The sequence below is a fragment of the Musca domestica genome, unplaced genomic scaffold, assembly GCF_030504385.1.
Source record: "Musca domestica strain aabys unplaced genomic scaffold, Musca_domestica.polishedcontigs.V.1.1 56, whole genome shotgun sequence".
Lineage (NCBI taxonomy): Eukaryota > Metazoa > Arthropoda > Insecta > Diptera > Muscidae > Musca > Musca domestica.
This window is the reverse complement of record NW_026712356.1, coordinates 891,499-909,774: the sequence shown is the minus strand read 5'-3', so window position 1 is coordinate 909,774 and position 18,276 is coordinate 891,499. Positions and strand designations below refer to the sequence as shown.

Sequence of the window (18,276 nt, the reverse complement as noted above, 5' to 3'; positions counted from 1 at the left end):
ATCCCCCATTCATCGGTACCTTCCAATATTCGGTATTTTTAAGATTTTAACCGAATTTCTAATGGATTTTATTTTTTATTTTTTATTTTTTTTTGAAAATTTCCTAATTTGTACGGCCCGGCCGAACTTGCTTCTTTTTTACTTGTTGGTATTAAAATTGAGCGACATAGGTCAGCGATTTTGTATAACCTACATTATTTTAGTGTTGTACCCAGGTTTTTAAGAGAATTTTCTGTAAATTGTCAAATAATTGTCCATAATGGTCCACATTGTTGTAAGACTCCATATAGCAGTATTTCCTTTTATTAGGTATTTCGGTGATTTTAGTCACAATTTTCAAACAGAAAAATTTCAATGTTTTCTCAAGCAGGTACTTTTGTGTACTTGATCCAGATAAAGAAACCTTTGGTATTTTATGATGATACACATTACATGTTTCAACGGAATTTGTCCGCATTATTTATATGTAGTTCGCAATTGGTATTACCTCCTATGACCAAAAATTTTGTCTAAAAAATTTGTCTAATTTAAATTTTATGTAAAAGCCCAATATGACGGAACTTTCCGAAACTAAGTATTCATATTCATCTCAGATTTCTGTTCGAGAGAAATATTTAAATAATAATATCGAAAGTTGTAAATAATTTTGCTGACTTGTTTCTTATGACATGATAAAAAAAGTATTGAAAATTGTTAGCCTTTGTGGGTGAGGTACCAGAAGGAGTGGAACAATATATCCCATTTTTACAGCAGATCTTTTGTTAATAAAAATATTGTGAAGTGCGTAATTTGAAGTGATCGGGATGCTTATTTCGGATTTTATGACCGTTTTGGTTATTCAAAATTTTGACCCTTTGTGGGGGAGATAACAAAAGGAATTGTCCGATCTGTACCATCTTTAGAACAGATCTTGTGTTTATATAAATATTGAGATGTGCCGAGTCTGAATGGAATCGGATGTTCATTTCGTGTTTTGTAAGCTTCATGAATATTCAAAATTGTCACCCTTTGTGAGGGTGAGGTACAAGAAGAAGTGGAGCGATATTGTCCAATTTCACACCAGACAGCGGGTTAATGAAAGTATTGTGATGTGTGTAATTTGAAGACAGTCGGACACTTACAACACATTTATAAGAATTATAATTATTTAAAAATTTGACCCTTTGTGGGGGAGGTACTTGATGGAGTGAACCGATATTGTCCATTTTAGCACCCAACCTAGCACTGATGCTAATATTAGGATTCGCAAAGAAGGAACAAAATCGGATTATCCTTTCTCTTTCTGTGCACTAAATTATTTTCTTTGAAAATGTTGATATTTTGTGTGGGAGGTACCAGAAGAAGTGGACCGATTTTGCCCAGCTCCGAACTCGATCTAATTTTGACAATAAGATTACGATTTTTCAGGTTTGAATCAAATCCGATACCCCCATCGAGAGTTATCGTGCTCACGAGCCAGCCAGTCAGAAAGACAGACAGACGAACATCGCTAGATCGACTCCAAATGTCCAGAAACGGATTTAGTCCAAAGATACCTGGGTCTAAAACCGTTATTTTTATGAGGCACGTTTTTGCCGTATCAAATGATATATACCCTCTGTAGCCATATGGCTGAGGGTATAAAAATCCGTTAGATAATTTCTCTACATTCATCGAATGTCAAGAGATATCGTTATATGGTGGCTATACGTAGGCGTGGACCTGCATACGCAAATTTTTGTCATAGGCTGTAGAATACATTACGAACTTTAAATACGAAATTTGAAACAAATCCTGTCTATAATGTCTCTAATACCATAAAAATACCGCATGTTGGAAGGTACCGTTAAATAGAGGCTATACGAAAGCGTGGCCAGACAGTCAGGCGGCGGACATCGCTAAATCGACTTTCGGTATCCCCTTCATATGATTTAGGGTATAAAAAAGTAAGATTATAATAAAGTTGTTTTCTTTCTTCATATTGAGTAAAATTGACTCACCCTTCAAACAGCTTTCCCACTCCCAAAAACTGTTTTCTGCCTCCTCCAAATATATAGCCAAGCATTCACTACATGCAACTTAAACTAATAATTATGATACTCAAATTTCAAAAATTTCCTGTAACTCTGAGTAACAGGAAAGTAATTTGGATCCACGAGTATTTAACCCTCCTCCCCCTCAACAAGAAAAGTGTATGTTTGAATTTGTCGAAAATATTACGGAACTACTGGAAAACGGATATAATTTCGGCCACTACTGAATATTAGATTTCCGTAAATAATTGAACATAATAACAGCTTTGATTTAATGTTCATATAATGATGACGAATAACAAAACAGATGGTGGTGTGGCTCGGTGTGGCTGCTACCAATTAAAGAAAATAACACACACAACCAAATAAATAAATAATAAAAAGTAAAATACATACATACAAATAACACAGATAAACGAGGAACTCTCGGTCGGTGGTTCACGCATTTGAATTTGAATTTCATTGGAATTGATGGCCACTTGTTTGGTTATTTGATTCCGTTATTGGTTTAGGCCATAACGTGTCTAACACGGCCTAAAAGTTTTGTTCTCCCCCTTCCCCCACACTTTCTTTTATATACTTTTTGTGTTTAACTTTTAAGTATGTGGGTGTGTCTGTGTTTGTCCAATTGGAGTATCTAACCAAAAATCATTTCATTTCATGTCATGTTATTGCCGATGCTGTTATTGGTATATTTTCGTTTGTAATTGCATGTATGTGTGTGCGTGTATGTTTGTTTATTCCTGTTGTTATTGAATGCAAAATATTTTAAATATCCGCGATTCTATTCCCTCCCCCCTCACATATTCCAATACACAATTATTACAATAAAATAAATCTAGTTAAATTTGTTTCCTTTATTTTTCAATAATTACTCGTACATGCTTTTGCATTTTGTGTAATTTTTTGTCTATCTCACCACCTACATCCGGCATCCTTAGAATGTGCAGCGTGTTGTGTGCTGTAACTTGCCGACAAAATTACAATAACAATATTGCACACATATACATATTTATAATTGGAATGATAATAGTGTTATGTGTGTTTTTTATTTTTTTGTTAGTGTTGTAATGACAAAATTTACTAAAAATTATTTAAATTTTTATTTTGTTTATTTGAAAGAACTAGTTTTTGTTTTTTTTTTACATATCGACAATTTATTAGTTTAGGAAGTTTTATTTATTTTATTTAAAGAGAAATTAGTCTTAGACGAAATTTTAGTAATGTGTAGTTTTTTTAGGTAAAGTGTGGCACAGAGAACTTGGATCAGTGAGGTGTTCAGGGAAATTTTTAGAATATCAAAAAAGAAGAAGAATTTTTACATATAAAAGATTATCAGCAGACTACAAAAAACTTGTAAAAATATAGAAGATATGGTCTTCTATGTGTAGAAGACCGCCGAAGGGTCTTCTATATATAGAAAATCTCCGAAGGACTCCCTATGTATATGAGACCTCCGAAGAGTCTTCTATGTATAGAAGACCTCCCAAATGTCTTCTAAGTATAAAAACCTTCAAAGGGTCTTCTATGTGTAGAAGACCTCCAAAGGGTCTTCTATTTACAAAAGACGTCCGCAGGGTCTTCTATGTATAAAAAAAAACTACGAAAGGTCTTCTATGTATAGAAGATCTCCGAAGGAGGTTCAATGAATATGAAACATCCGAAGGACCTTCCATGTATATGAAACCTCCGGAGAGTCTTCTATGTATAGAGGACCTCCGGACTTCTTCTAAGTATAAAAGACCTCCGAAGGGTTTTCTGTGTATAGAAGACCATGACCCCGGAAGACCCTGTGTATAGATGACCTCCGAAAGGTCTTCTAGGTATAGAAGACCTTCAAAAGGTCTTCTATTTACAGAAGACATCCGAAGGACCTTCTATTTATATGGAACATCCGAAGAGTCTTCTATTTATAGAAGACCTCCGGACCTCTTCTAAGTTTAGAAGTCCTCCGAAGGGTCTTTTATGTACAGAAGACCTGCGAAAGATCTTGTAGGTATAGAAGACTTCCGAAAGGTCTTCTAGGTGTAAAAGACCTCCGAAAGATCTTCTATGATAGAAGCCCTCTGAAGAGTCTTCTATGTGTAAAATACCTCCGAGGGGTCTTTATTGTATAAAAGATCTCCGAGAGGTCTATTATATATGTAGGAGACATCCGTAGTGTCTTCCATGTACAGGGTGAGATGAAAAAAACTGGAACCAACTTTAGACTGCTGTCATTTCTAAGCCACTCGTCCGATAGCTGTTAAAATTATTCCAGTGACAGCTCATTATACTGTTTACAAGCATTCAAACCCATTTTGGTGAGAATTTTCCAGAAAATGGAATTCAAGCGTGATAGTGTGATTTCTTTATATTTGGCCGGAAAACCATAAGTGGCTATCGTTAGAGCACTCCAGCATTTAAATGTGAATAAAAATGTTGCGTCTAGTACCATCGCTCGTTACCGTGATACTGGTAGTGTAGCCCGACGTCAAGGAAGTGGACGGAAGAAAACAGTAACATCAGCAGAAATGGTTCGAAAAGTAAAGAAGCAACTTGATTGAAACCCGCGTCGCAGTGGCCGAAAAATGGCTCGTGAGCTGAAAATATATCGCAATATATTTTCAGGAAATATTGAAAAATGAGCTCGGGGAAAAGCCATTGAAATTCCAAAAAGTGCAAGAACTTATACCGCAACGGAAAGAAAAGTGACTCAAAAGAGCTAAAGAGTTGCTTCGCCTGGCCGAAAGTGGTGAACTGCCGAATTTGGGTTTCTCCGATGAGAAAACATTCGTTGTCCAGCGATTTGTAAACAAAAAAAAAAAAAAGATCGTGTTTACTTGCCAAAGATGTCAGCTAAAGAATGGGCACCTTCGGTTGGGCAGCAGAACTCAAGCGCCGACCATGATGATATTGTGGGCCGTCATAACAGCCGATGGTCGCTCTCCGTTTGTATTAATCGACCGTCGCGAAAATATTCTGGAGGTTGTATTAAAGCCTTGGGCACGCAAACATTTTGGGCGCAGACCTAGGACATTCCAAGAGAACTCAGACCGAGCCAGCCTAGAATGGTTACAACATGAGGTTCCTCACTTCATTTCCAGCGCACAATGGCCAAAAAATCTCCGGATACCAATCTGTTGGACTATTGTGTCTGTAGTATTTTGGAGAGCAAGGTTGGCACTAAAAAATACCAAGGTGTCGATCACCTCAAGCAAGCGCTCCGTCGGAAATGGGTCAAAATACCGCAGAGAAACATTAGGGCAGCGTGTGACTGTTTCATTGGCCGTTTGAATGTCATAGTCCGTGCCAAAGGTGACCAATTCGAAAAAATCTAAACTTATTCTAAAATTTGGTGCTATTTTCGGCATTTTTAGCTTTAATCAATAAAATTAAAAAAAAAAATTAAGAATTATGGCGTTTGACTTTGCTGCAGTTTTTGTATCTCACCCTGTATGTATAAAAGATTTTCAAATTGTCTTCTATGTATAGAAAAAACCTTCGCCTTTGATGTATAAAATACATCCGTAGGTTCTTCTATGTAGAGCAGATTAATAGAAAACATCTGAAGGGGTTTCTTTTGTTTGGAGTAGGGAATACTTCTGGAACCACTATGCACTCCCGAAATATTTTCAAAAATATATATATATAATTTTTTAATATTTTTTATTTTTTCAATTTGGAATTTCAATACTAATTAGGTATTGTTTCATTTTTACCCCTCAAGCTCATTTGAAATGAAAAATAAAAAAATCATTATTAATATTAAAAATGAAAATAAACCTCACTGATCCGGAAATTGTAATTCCACACGAATGACAGCAATAAAAATTTACATAATTAATACAAATGATTGAGTTCGAGTGAAATGTGATTGGCTTTTGATAATGAGAATTTTTGTTACTTTTTTGCAATTAAATGCAAATCCAGCAGACCTTTGATTATTATTTTAACGCACAGAATTGGCTTTAATTTTATTAATTTTATATTAAAATCTAGTAATTAAGTTTTTCCTGCATAAACAAAATTTAATAATTTTTGAAAAAAAAAATACTCGAAAGCTAAACAAATGATTTTCTTTCTTTTTTTCTCTTTCTTTTTTATATATATATTAATTTTGAAAACAAAATTCGAAAACAACAACTTACTTATTAAAACAAAATTAACAAACAAAACCAAAAACCAAAATATGCAAACATGTTTTTTTATGAACAACTCAAATTCTTCTATACCATCTAACCAACTTAAACTGAACAAAAATACAACAACTAAAACCACAACCTCCCCCACTAACTCCCCTCATCAATCAATCCCTAAATCGAAAAAAACGCAAAAAACCGCAAAACCAACAGCCACCACCTTTAAGGCCTTTGACGAGTGAAGATTTTCAGGCAATGATACCGGCACACTTCCTCAGTGGTGGATCTCAGCATCAGGTGCATGTGGCACGGCCGAATGAAGTGGGTGTGGCTGGTGTTACTGTGACCGTCAATAAGGCCGTTCCCGATATGCCCATGTTCCCAGCAGCTCCCACCGAATTGGGTCGCATTACCGAAACCATTACCAAGTCAACCTTTACGGAAACGGTTATGACCCGTGTCACCGATAATCATTTAGCGGAACCCCTAATAAGTGAGGTGATTATCACACAAAGAACATGAACATCATCACAAAAAAAAAATCATTTTAGAAACAAAAAACCAAAAATAGAAAATTCATTAGTTGATTTTTTCTTTAATGGCTTTTTGAAGCAATTACTTACTCAGCACTACTTACCTAACCACTTACCACCTTATGCAAAATAATTTTACACCTTGGCACCTTGATTAGTTAGATTTTGGCAATTTGGAAATAATTTTTTAAAAAATTAAATTTTACTTTCATTACATTACTACCCACCACAATCTCACCATCAATCACCATCAGCGATGCAAAAAATGCTACATACATTTTTACCATATTTTCACCTGGCCCATTTCATTTATTTCTGCACCACTAATGACATCCGTAATTCTGCAGATTATCTTAAAAAATATTTTGGTTAGATTTTTTATGTTCTATTATTTTAACTTTTTGTAAATACATACATATATTTAGTGGCATGATGTCTCGATGCAAATTCTAATATTTGCTTTTAAAACTATTTAAGTAAAATATATAACAGCTATTTGTTTATATTATATACAGTTAATTTTTATAAAATATACAGTTCATTTCAATACAATATACAGGTTTCTATACATACTAAGCAGGTGGATATATTTTTTATACAAATAATCAATATCCGATAACCTAATTTATCGAAATATGATGTCTATACCGCTATGTGTATATAGAACCAAAATACATAATTTTAAAAAACGATGAAATGCAATATTTAATTAACAACCGATCTAGAAACGATTAGAACTTAAATTTTGATCATTTAGAAATCGATTATTTTTTTTTGGTTTGCGAGCTGTAAATCATCAGCAGAAAAATTAATTTAAATTTATCAGTTTTAGAAAATAAGTATGTAACAGTTGAAATATTAAGAGGAAAGAGTAGTATGTAGTTCTCAGTCGATTTTGGAAATATTTCACAGTGGTAAGTAAACTATTAATTGGCTGAAGAAAATTTGCTACAAAGCGACGTGGTCGAAAGCAAAAGTCGATATCGACAATTCTGATTTTTTTTCTTTAACGCAAATTATTTCAATTTTCAATAGTTCGATTTTGTACAATTGGCTGAAAGTCGATATAAAAATCAAAATCCACCGAAAATCTAAAGTTTTAAAATTGCGAAAAATTGACATCGGAATATATCCCTTAGATTATTTTGACAATCGTTTGAATCGATTGAAGCAATTGTTGTTCACTGTTAAAAATAGTATAACTTTAACTTTGTTTTTCTAAAAAAAAACTTCGACCGGGCTAACTTTCAAAAAAAAAAAAAAATATAATAAATAAATAATAATAATAATAATAATAATAATAATAATAATAATAATATAATAATAATAATAATAATAATAATAATAATAATAATAATAATAATAATAATAATATTATTATTATTATTATTAATAATAATAATAATAATAATAATAATAATAATAATAATAATAATAATAATAATAATAATAATAATAATAATAATAATAATAATAATAATAATAATAATAATAATAATATAATATATATAATAATAATAATATAATAATTATATAATAATAATAATAATAATAATAATAATAATAATAATAATAATAATAATAATAATAATAATAATAATATAATAATAATAATAATAATAATAATAATAATAATAATAATAATAATAATAATAATAATAATAATAATAATAATAATAATAATAATAATATAATAATAATAATAATAATAATAATATAATAATAATAATAATAATAATAATAATAATAATAATAATAATAATATAATAATAATAATAATAATAATAATAATAATAATAATAATAATAATAATAATAATAATAATAATAATAATAATATAATAATAATAATAATATAATAATAATAATAATAATAATAATAATAATAATAATAATAATAATAATAATAATAATAATAATAATAATAATAATAATAATAATAATAATAATAATATAATAATAATAATAATAATAATAATAATAATAATAATAATAATAATAATAATAATAATAATATAATAATAATAATAATAATAATAATAATATAATAATAATAATAATAATAATAATAATATAATAATAATAATAATAATAATATAATAATAATAATAATAATAATAATAATAATAATAATAATAATAATAATAATATAATAATAATAATAATAATAATAATAATAATAATAATAATAATATAATAATAATAATAATAATAATAATAATAATAATAATAATAATAATAATAATAATAATAATATTAATGATAATAATAATAATTATAATAAATAAATAATTAAAAATAAAATCCGTTAAAAATTCACTTAAAAATACCGAATGTAGCCGTTATATTAGGGTCTATACGATAAGGTGGACCTGCATGGACAACTTTTGTCATAAACCATTAGAATATTCAAATGCGAAAAAATAGCTAAAATCATCAAAATATCGAATATATGGAGGTACTGTTATATTGGGGCTACGCGAGGATGTGGACCTCTCATAGACTGTAGTATCCATTACGAACTTCAAATACCGAATTTGAAACAATTCCGGTGAATAAATCAAAATACCGAATATATCTGGTCCCGAATATCGGGAGATACCGTTATATGGCTATACAAAGACGTGGACCTGCACAGACAGTTTTCTGTCTTAGGAACTTAAAATACACTACGAACTTCAAATACAAAATTTGAAACAATTCCGGTGAAAATGTCTCCAAAATCATCAAAATACCGAATATTGGGAGGTGCCGTTATGTGGGGACTATGCGAAGACGAGGACTTGCTCAGTAAAATTTCTGGCTTAAGGCTGAAGTATCCATTACGAACTTCAAATACCAAAGTTGAAACAATTCCGGTGAATAATGTCGCTAAAATCATCAAAATACCGAATATAGGGAGGTACCTTATATGAGGGCAATACAAAGACGTGAACCTGCACAGACAATTTCCTGTCATAGGCTGTAGCATCCGTTACGAACTTCAATTACCAAATTTGAAACAGTTCCGGTGAGTAGTGTCGCTAAAATCATGAAAATACCGAATATCGGGAGGTACCATTATATGGGGGCTGTACCAAAACATGGACCTACATGGCTCATTTTCAATACAAAAAGTCCTGCAGACATTATATACATTTGAGTAAAATTTTATTAATTTATTTCATTTCGTTCGGAAGCTAGAGTTATTTCCACAGACGGACGGACATCGCTAAATCGACATAGAATTTTATGGTGATCAAGAATATATATATTTTGTGGGGTCTAAAATGTATATTTCGAGTTGTTACAAACGGAATGACAAATTAAATATATCCTCCATACTGTGGTGGAGGGTAATAATTTGCAAAGTTGGAACAAATGTGAATGATTATGTCTTGTTTTCTGGGGTAAAATATATATTTTTGAAAATTTTGCGTTTGTGGGGGGTGTGTACCAGAAGGAGTAGATCCATATTGCCTATCTTCGAACACGATTTAAGTTTAGATATCACGATGCACCGAGTTTGGATAAAATCGAATGCTCCCCTCCAGAGTTATCGTGGGAACCTGCCAGACAAACAGACCGACGGATTTGGAGATAGACTTCAAATATGCCGAAACGGATGTGTCCAAATGCGATTAGGATCTAAACCCGTTACTTCACTGAAGCACGTTTTGGCCATATCAAATGATATATACCTTCTGTAGCCATATGGCTGAGGTTGTACAAAATACTCGTACTCTTTATACAGGGTGAGATAAAAATCTGCAACAAAGTCAAACGCCATCCACCTTGGAAAGGAGGGTATATTAACTTTGTCATTCCGTTTGTAACATCCTTAAATATTCGTCGTAGACCCCATAAAGTATATAATATATATTCATAATCAGCATAAAATTCTAAGTCGATTTAAGGATGTCCGTATGTCTGACTGTCCGTCTTTCTGTCTGTACGTCTATCTGTTGAAATCACGATACAGCCCAAATTATTTGACGTAGAGCGCCAAAATTTAGCAGAGCTATTTGTATTGTGTCTAGGATGGTTGGTATTGAAAATGAGATATATCGGTCCACGTTCTGGTATGGTCCCCATATAACGGTACCTCCCGATATTCAGTATTTTGATTATTTATGCCACATTTTTTCACGGATTTGTCTAAAAATTGGTATTTGTTGGTCATAATGGGTTCCAGATCCGGTGGCGAAACATTGCAAGTATGGGTCCATGAGTTGGTATAGCCCCCATATAACGGTACCTCCCAATATTCGGTATTTTGATGGTTTTTGCCACATTTTTTCACTGATTTGTCTAAAAATTGGTATTTGTGGGTCATAATGGGTTCTAGTTCGTGTGGCGGAACATTGTATGTATAGGTCCACGTTTTGATATAGTCCCCATATAACGGTACCTCCCAATATTCGGTATTTTGATGATTTTTGACACCTTTTTTCAAGAATTACTCTGAAAATTGGTAGTTGTAGATCATAATGGGTCCCAGTTAGTGTGGCGAGTCATTGTAATTATAGGTCCACGTTTTGTTATAGCCCCCATATAACGGTACCTCCCGACATTCGGTAATTTGATGATGTTTGCCACATTTTTTCACGGATTTGTCTGAAAATTGGTATTTGTAGTCATAATGGGTTCTAGCTCCGTTGGAGAAACATTGTATGTATAGGTCCATGATATTCGTTATTTCCGATATTCGGTATTTTGATGGTTTTGCCACATTTCTTCTAATGTTTCCTTTGCGATAAGGTGGAGGGTATTAAAAGTTTGGCCCAGCCGAACTTAATATTTTTTTACTTGTTTTTATTTTTGTTTAATTTTATTGAAGGAAAGCAGAAAATGTCGGAAAAAGCATTCATTTTTAGAATCAGTGTAGATTTGTTCGAATTGGTCACCTAATTATGGCCTTCAAACGGCCAATGAAACCGTCACACGCTGCCCAAATGTTGTTCTACGGTATTTTGGCCTATTTTGGCCTTACATCGGTTTTAACATTGAAATTGATCCCTCAACAAAACCCAATAAATTCCTTTTAAGTTTTATTTGCATTTCGATTAACTTTAGTTATCCTTTCATGTTCCTTAAACAATATGCCACAAATATTTAAAGCAAATAAATCTGATGACTGATAATACCTCCTTTGGTTTAACACCTGATAATAAATGGCAGCGTTTTTCTCTTCTTTTAAAAATCAATTATTTGTGTTTTTTTATTTCAATGTAATTTATATTTATTTTACTTGAAATTTAATCTGTCTGAGTTCATTGGAAGCAATAAACAATCAGCTTTTAATGGCAATTAAAAATTTGGTTTTACCCATTTCTTTCACAATCACTTAAATGTGCTAATTTGAAATGTTATTGCCCCCGTTTAAAGGTATATAACATTCAAAATAAATATTCCAATTATCAGTTGATGTACGTTCTGTCAGGATTACGGGAAAATTGTCTTTTCATTACATTTCAGAAGAACTGCAAAGTGGCGTTGCTTTTCGAAATCTAATCATTTAATTCAGTTATCAAATGAAATAAAGATGAATTACTTTGAAAACACTTTATAGTCATTATAATTTTATTTGAAGAATAAATTAAGGTATCACAACCTCTCCACCTGTTCATTGTCCTCCTCCTCCTCCTCCTCCTCCTCCTCCTCATTAGATGCATAGTTAAAGTCATCAACAACTTTACTCAAAATGACATTTCAACATTTTCGTTTAGGGAATACACAGCAGAACGACAATACGTTGCAGCAGTGCACATAATGAGAAATAGTGTTGTTATTGTTCTTGTTGTTGACATTATTAATAATAATTCTAATGGCAATAATGAACGTTATAATGAAATAAGCTTTGTCATTGCACAATTCCATGCTGGCTGGGACAACACAATTCCCTTCCTCCCTGTGGGCCACTTGCTTTTCACACAAACACACAATGATGCCGTACAGGACAGACAGGTAGAGAGAGAGAGAGAGAAACAAAATGGGAGGCGGAGGGGGCATGGTAAAGTTAAATCCTAAGTGAAATGCAATTGTTATGACATTATAAACCAGATGGTAATCAAAATGTGCATTGCCAGGAATAACAATGAACCTTGATGCCTTCTTTGCAAGGATGCCTGGCAGGATATTACAATTCTCTTGACTTTCTTTACACGACATACTTAAACGTAATCTCTTTCGTCGCTCTCTCTCAGCCATGATGGATGTAGTAGTGGTTAAATTATTCCTCTGGTGGAGAGACTCTACACTGCACCCTGGCAAATATCCTTCTTTAAATAGACACCTGAATGATGGCCGTGTCATATTTATTCTTTGGGATTCGTTCAAAATGTCTTTGTAGCCTTGGAGCTGGGAGACAATAAGCCAACCACATCATATATTAATACGGAGAACAGAAGTCGTTTTCTTTCAACAGTTTCTATAATAAATGAAGTGGGTTTATTGGCAATTTTCTAAACGACAACATAGTTGGAATTGACTTGATGTCACATATTCTCAATAAATTCAGTTAGTCTGCTTTCGGCAGAATACTTCAAGTTAGTTGGTGGTTGGCAGTTGTGGGGGAAAACAGGATTTCTGTTGACAGTCACTGAAGGCTTTGCATTTTTTCATTGCAATTCAATTATTGTTGGGTTTTTTCAGAAAGGAAAGAGATAATAACTTTATGAAGAGAAAATTATGAGGTGGAATATTATGGAGGATATATGTTTAAAGCATCCCTATTATTGGACTTCAAGCAGGTTGCCTCATAAAGTACCGGTGGGTCTTTACAAATAAGGCCAGGAGGTATTCTCATGGAAGATCAGAAGGCCTTCCCGAAGAAGGCGAGAAGATCTTCTCGAAGGAGGCCAGAAGTTCTTCTCGAAGAAGGTCAGAACTTCTTCTTAAAGAAAACCCAGAACGATCTCTCAGTGAAGCCAAGAAGTTTTTTCCAGAAAGTACCAAAAGGTTTTCTCATAGAAGGTCTTCTTCTCAGAGAAGGCCAGAAGGTATTCTACTCTTATAAAACCACAAGGTACTCTTCTCATAGAAGGCCAGAAGGTCTTCTTTTCATAGGAGTCCAGAAGGTATTCTTCTCATAGAAGGCCAGAAGGTCTTTTCATAGAAGGACAGAAGCTCTTTTTGTAGAAGGCTGGAAGTTCAAAATATTTTCTCATCGAAGGCGAGAAGGACTTCTTGAAGAATGTCAGAAAGTATTCTCACAGAAGACCAGAAGGTATTCTTATAAAAGGAAAACATTTCATAGAAGTCCAGAAGGTCTTCTCAGAGAAGGAGAGAAGGTTTTCTCATAGAAGGCTAGAAAATATTCTCATAAAAGGCCTGAAGGTATTCTCATAGAAGTTCTGAAGTTCTTCTCTTAGTTCAGATGATCTTCTCAGAGAGGCTTACAATTTCTTCCCAAGAAGGCAAAAGTTCTTCTCAGAGAAAGGCATAAAATCTTCTCAGAAAAATCAAGAAGGTCTTTTTAGAAAAGACCAGAAGGTTATCTCATAGAAGGCCAACAAACAAAGAAGGTCAAATTTTCATCTCGAAGATGGCCAGAAGGTGTTCTCGAAGAAGCCTAGAAGATATTTTTAGAGAAGGCTAGTAGTTTTTTCCAGAGAAGACAAGAAGTTCTTCCCAAAAAAGGCAAGAAATTCTACTCAGAAAGTGTCAGTGGGTCTTCTTCGATGAGGCCAAACGGTATTCTCATGGAAGGCCTGAAGGACTTCGTATAAAAAGCCAGAAGGTCTTCTGATAGAAGGCCAGAAAGTCTTCTCATAGAAGGCAAGAAAATCTTCTCATAGAAGGTCTTCGGAGAGCAGACCAGAAAGACCTGATTTCAGAAGTCTAGAAGGTGTTTTTAGAAAATGTCAAAACGTTTTCTCAAAAAGAAGACTAAAGATCTTCTCAGAGAGAAACCTGAATGCCTTCTCAGAGATAATGCCAGAGGGTTTCCTTACATAGAAGGTCAAGAAGATGTTTTCCTTTGAGAAGACCAATCTTACTTATTGAAGAGTAATCGGTCTCCTTGACTCTTCCTTTCCTTTCAAGCTCATAAAATAATACATACAATTTACCACATGCAAAAACCCCATTCATTTTAATGGCTTTGCAAAGCCTTCCTTAAATCTTAAAGCAATATCCCACATACCTTAAACATTAATTTTAATTACTTTTACCCGGAAAGAAAAAGATTTGTTTTTTCAAAACGGAAAAAATCTTAAAATTGTATTTATTTTCCTAAATGCTGAAATTTAATATCCGTTTTATTGGCTTCTTCATATTTCTCTTAGACAACCTTCGTGGCAGTAAAGAAGGAAGCATTTAAATGTGAATAAATGTAAAACACAAAATTCAAATTCACACACAAACATCCGCACACCTTCCTTTCTTACATTTATGATGTTGTCCCTATGTCCTTTCTCTGGCTTTATGTCCTCTGAGGAGGTGGCATTCAGTCATTCGTTCGTTAGTAGAAATGTAAACGTTGATTTTATTAGATTGTTTATTATCTTTACATTTGTTTATTTACACACATTCATATATTTTTTTCTTTTAAATTTATGCGATTGTGTGTGTGCGACCATAGATGTATTTGTATGGAGTTTTTTACATTATTATGCTAGATTGTATTCGGTTTTTTATTCTATGTCCCTAAGCTTTTTTGTTATTTCTATTGCATTTACTCTCCAGTTTTTGCTGTTTTGAATATCATGTTGTTGCTGTTTTTTTTTTTCTATAGCTTACATTTGTTTATTGTCGATTTTGTTATTGTCCCCAATATTATACAATATTTATCATGTGTGTAAAATATTCCTGGATAGATTTGCAATGTTCTTGCCCCGTTTGGAAGAGCGTGTATTTCGACACAGAACAAAAATTTGGTGTGGGATGACTAACGGTCCTCTCTATCAAGTTCCTATGGAGAAATGCCAAACGAAGAATTGTTGATTGTCTATATTATAAATACTCTATTAAAGAGCTCTGGATTTTCAATCTTCGAAAAATCCTCTTGGGTTTCCATCAAATGACAGCTTCCAGACCATCTTTATATAAAGTCCTCTAACTCTCCTCTTCTATAGTATCTCACCATGTGATAAAAAACTGCAACAAAGTCACACGCCATAGTTTTATTTTTTTTTTTTAATTTTAATGAATGAGAGCAAAATATATCGGAAATAGCATCAAATTTTAGAATAAGTTTCGATTTGTTCGAAATGGTCACCTTTGACACGAATTATGGCCTTCAAACGGCCAATAAAACCGTCACACGCTGCCCGATTGTTTCTCTGGGTCTGGCTGGTATTTTGGCCCATTTCCGGTGAAGCGCTTGCTTAAGGTGATCGACAATTTGGTATTTTTTAGTGCCAACCTTGCTTTCCAAATACTCCAGACACAAGCCTACTCCAGACATGAGCCTACCAATGCATTGGTATCCGGAGATTTTGGTCGCCATTGCGCGCTGGAAATGAAGCGGGAAACCACCTCATTTTGTAACCATTCTGAGTGCGATTGTGCTGAGTCTGTTGGAGTGTCCAAGATCTGCGGCCAAAATGTTTGCATGCCCAAGGCTTTAATACACCCTCCAGAATATTTTTCAAGATAATATTCGGCCTTTATTCTGATGCCACGGTCGATTAATGCGAGCGGAGAGCGACCATCGGCTGTTCTGGCGGCCCACACAATTACCAGGCGCTTGAGTTCTGGTGTCCAATCGAAGGTGCACATATTCAGCTGACCTCTTTGGCAAGTGAACACGATCATTTTGTTTGTTTACAAACTGCTGAACAACGAATGTTTTCTCATCGGAGAAAAGCAAATCGGCAGTTCACCACTTTCGGCCAAGCTAATCAACCCTTTTGCTCGTTTGAGTGTATTTTCTTTCACTTGCGGTATAAGTTCTTGCACTTTTTGAAATTTCAATGGAATATTGCGATATGTTCAGCTGACAAGCCATTTTTCGGCCACTGCGATGCTGGTTTCGTTCAAGTCGCTTCTTTACTTTTCAAACCATTTCTGCTGATGTTGTTTTTTTCTTCCCTCCACTTCCCTGACGTCGGGCTATGCTACCAGTTTCACAGTAATTAGCGATGGTACGAGACACAAAAGATTTATTCGCATTTAAATGCTGGAGTGCTCTAACGACATCCACTTGTGGGTTTCCAGCCAAATATAACGAAATCACACTATCACGCTTGAATTCCATCACGAAAAACTTTTTTTCTGGAATATTCTCATCAAAATGCTTTTGTACGCTTGTAAACAATATAATGAGCTGTCACTGGAATAATTTTAAAAGCTGTCAGACGAGTGGCTTGGAAATGACAGCAGTCTAAAGTTTGCTGCAGTTTTTTCATCTCCATTTATATGTACTTATATATCCATAAAAGAATTCTGGATTTTCAATCTTCGAAAAATCTCCTTGACTTTCCATTAAATGACAGCTTCCAGACCATCCATAAATGAAAGTTCCCTAACACTGCTCTTGTATGGCGTCCATATATAGAAGATCGTTTGGATGGTCTATTATTTGTTGGAATCCTTTAGTTCTTTATGTTAGAAGACCCATTAGTTTTCCATGAAAGATTATTTTCTGTCATTCTGCATCCGAGTATCTAGACTCCAAATTCTATTCACACCATTAATCCCATATTCAAATTTCGCTCAGTGTAAATCTTTTGGGTTCACATATATACATTTCGTTTTCATTCTCAACCATTAACTACATGGCAGTATTGTCGTTGTAATACAAATGTGTATGTACATGTGTTCGCATCTCTATTACACCATCCCATGGGGAAAGAGAAGCGGAGTTATGTGTATATGTATGTGTGTGTGTGATTGTGTATTGCTCTTTTTTTATGGATTTTAAAATGTTGTTCATTTCTCGTTATGGTTGCCTCTTCTTTCCGTGAATACTGGGGTTTATTAGTCTGATTTTGTTTAGGTTTGTGTTTTGGAACAAAAAAAGAACACATGGATATGTATAGTTGGTTGGTTGTATTCCTTGTAATCTTCATGTTTTTATTTTAACACCATTTAATGGTAGTCGTCCCACAAAACCCCGCCCTCCCATACTCCATAGACAATTTACTTTAAATTGAATTAATTTATGCCATAGAAAACAGTTAGAAGAACAAAGGTAACAACAACAAAAACATGGACCGTTTATTGGCATTTATACAATATTTTAAATTGGTTTAGCAGTTGTTGTATTACGGAATAGGTATTTGCCAGTGTAATTTCACTTGGGACGTGGTAGAAAGTACGAAATTTTAATCACAGTAATTGTGAATAGTATATTCCAGATTCAAGGATTTAAAAATTTTAGCATAATTTTCAAAACTTATCTACTGTAAATATACATTATGAGTCCTCATGATGGGGAGGAAAATGTATCTTTCTTTTCATACAATTGATGATACTTATTAACTTTATGTTGGCTTAAGGTCAATTGAAAACATCAGTGTTTTATTTTTATAATTTTGATTTTTGTTTTCCGATATTTGGACTGTCTTCAACAGTCATCTTCAGGGAAAAATTGTTATTGAGAAAAGCAACAGTGTCTTCGTACTTTTTTTAATAGTAAAACTAGTAAAAGAGAGAAATGCTTAACTTGCTTTGCGAGAACTGCTTT

At 33.3% G+C, this 18,276-nt stretch overlaps 1 protein-coding gene across 1 annotated transcript in view; it reads left to right on the top strand.

Moving 5' to 3' along the window:
- The window catches only part of LOC101895704 (uncharacterized), a gene marked incomplete in the record, with an annotated part of 445,807 nt that overhangs the window by 255,577 nt on the left and 171,954 nt on the right, over positions 1-18,276 (top strand). The window contains 1 exon segment of the mRNA XM_059128648.1: positions 6,347-6,631. Coding sequence (XP_058984631.1) covers positions 6,347-6,631 — 285 coding nt within the window.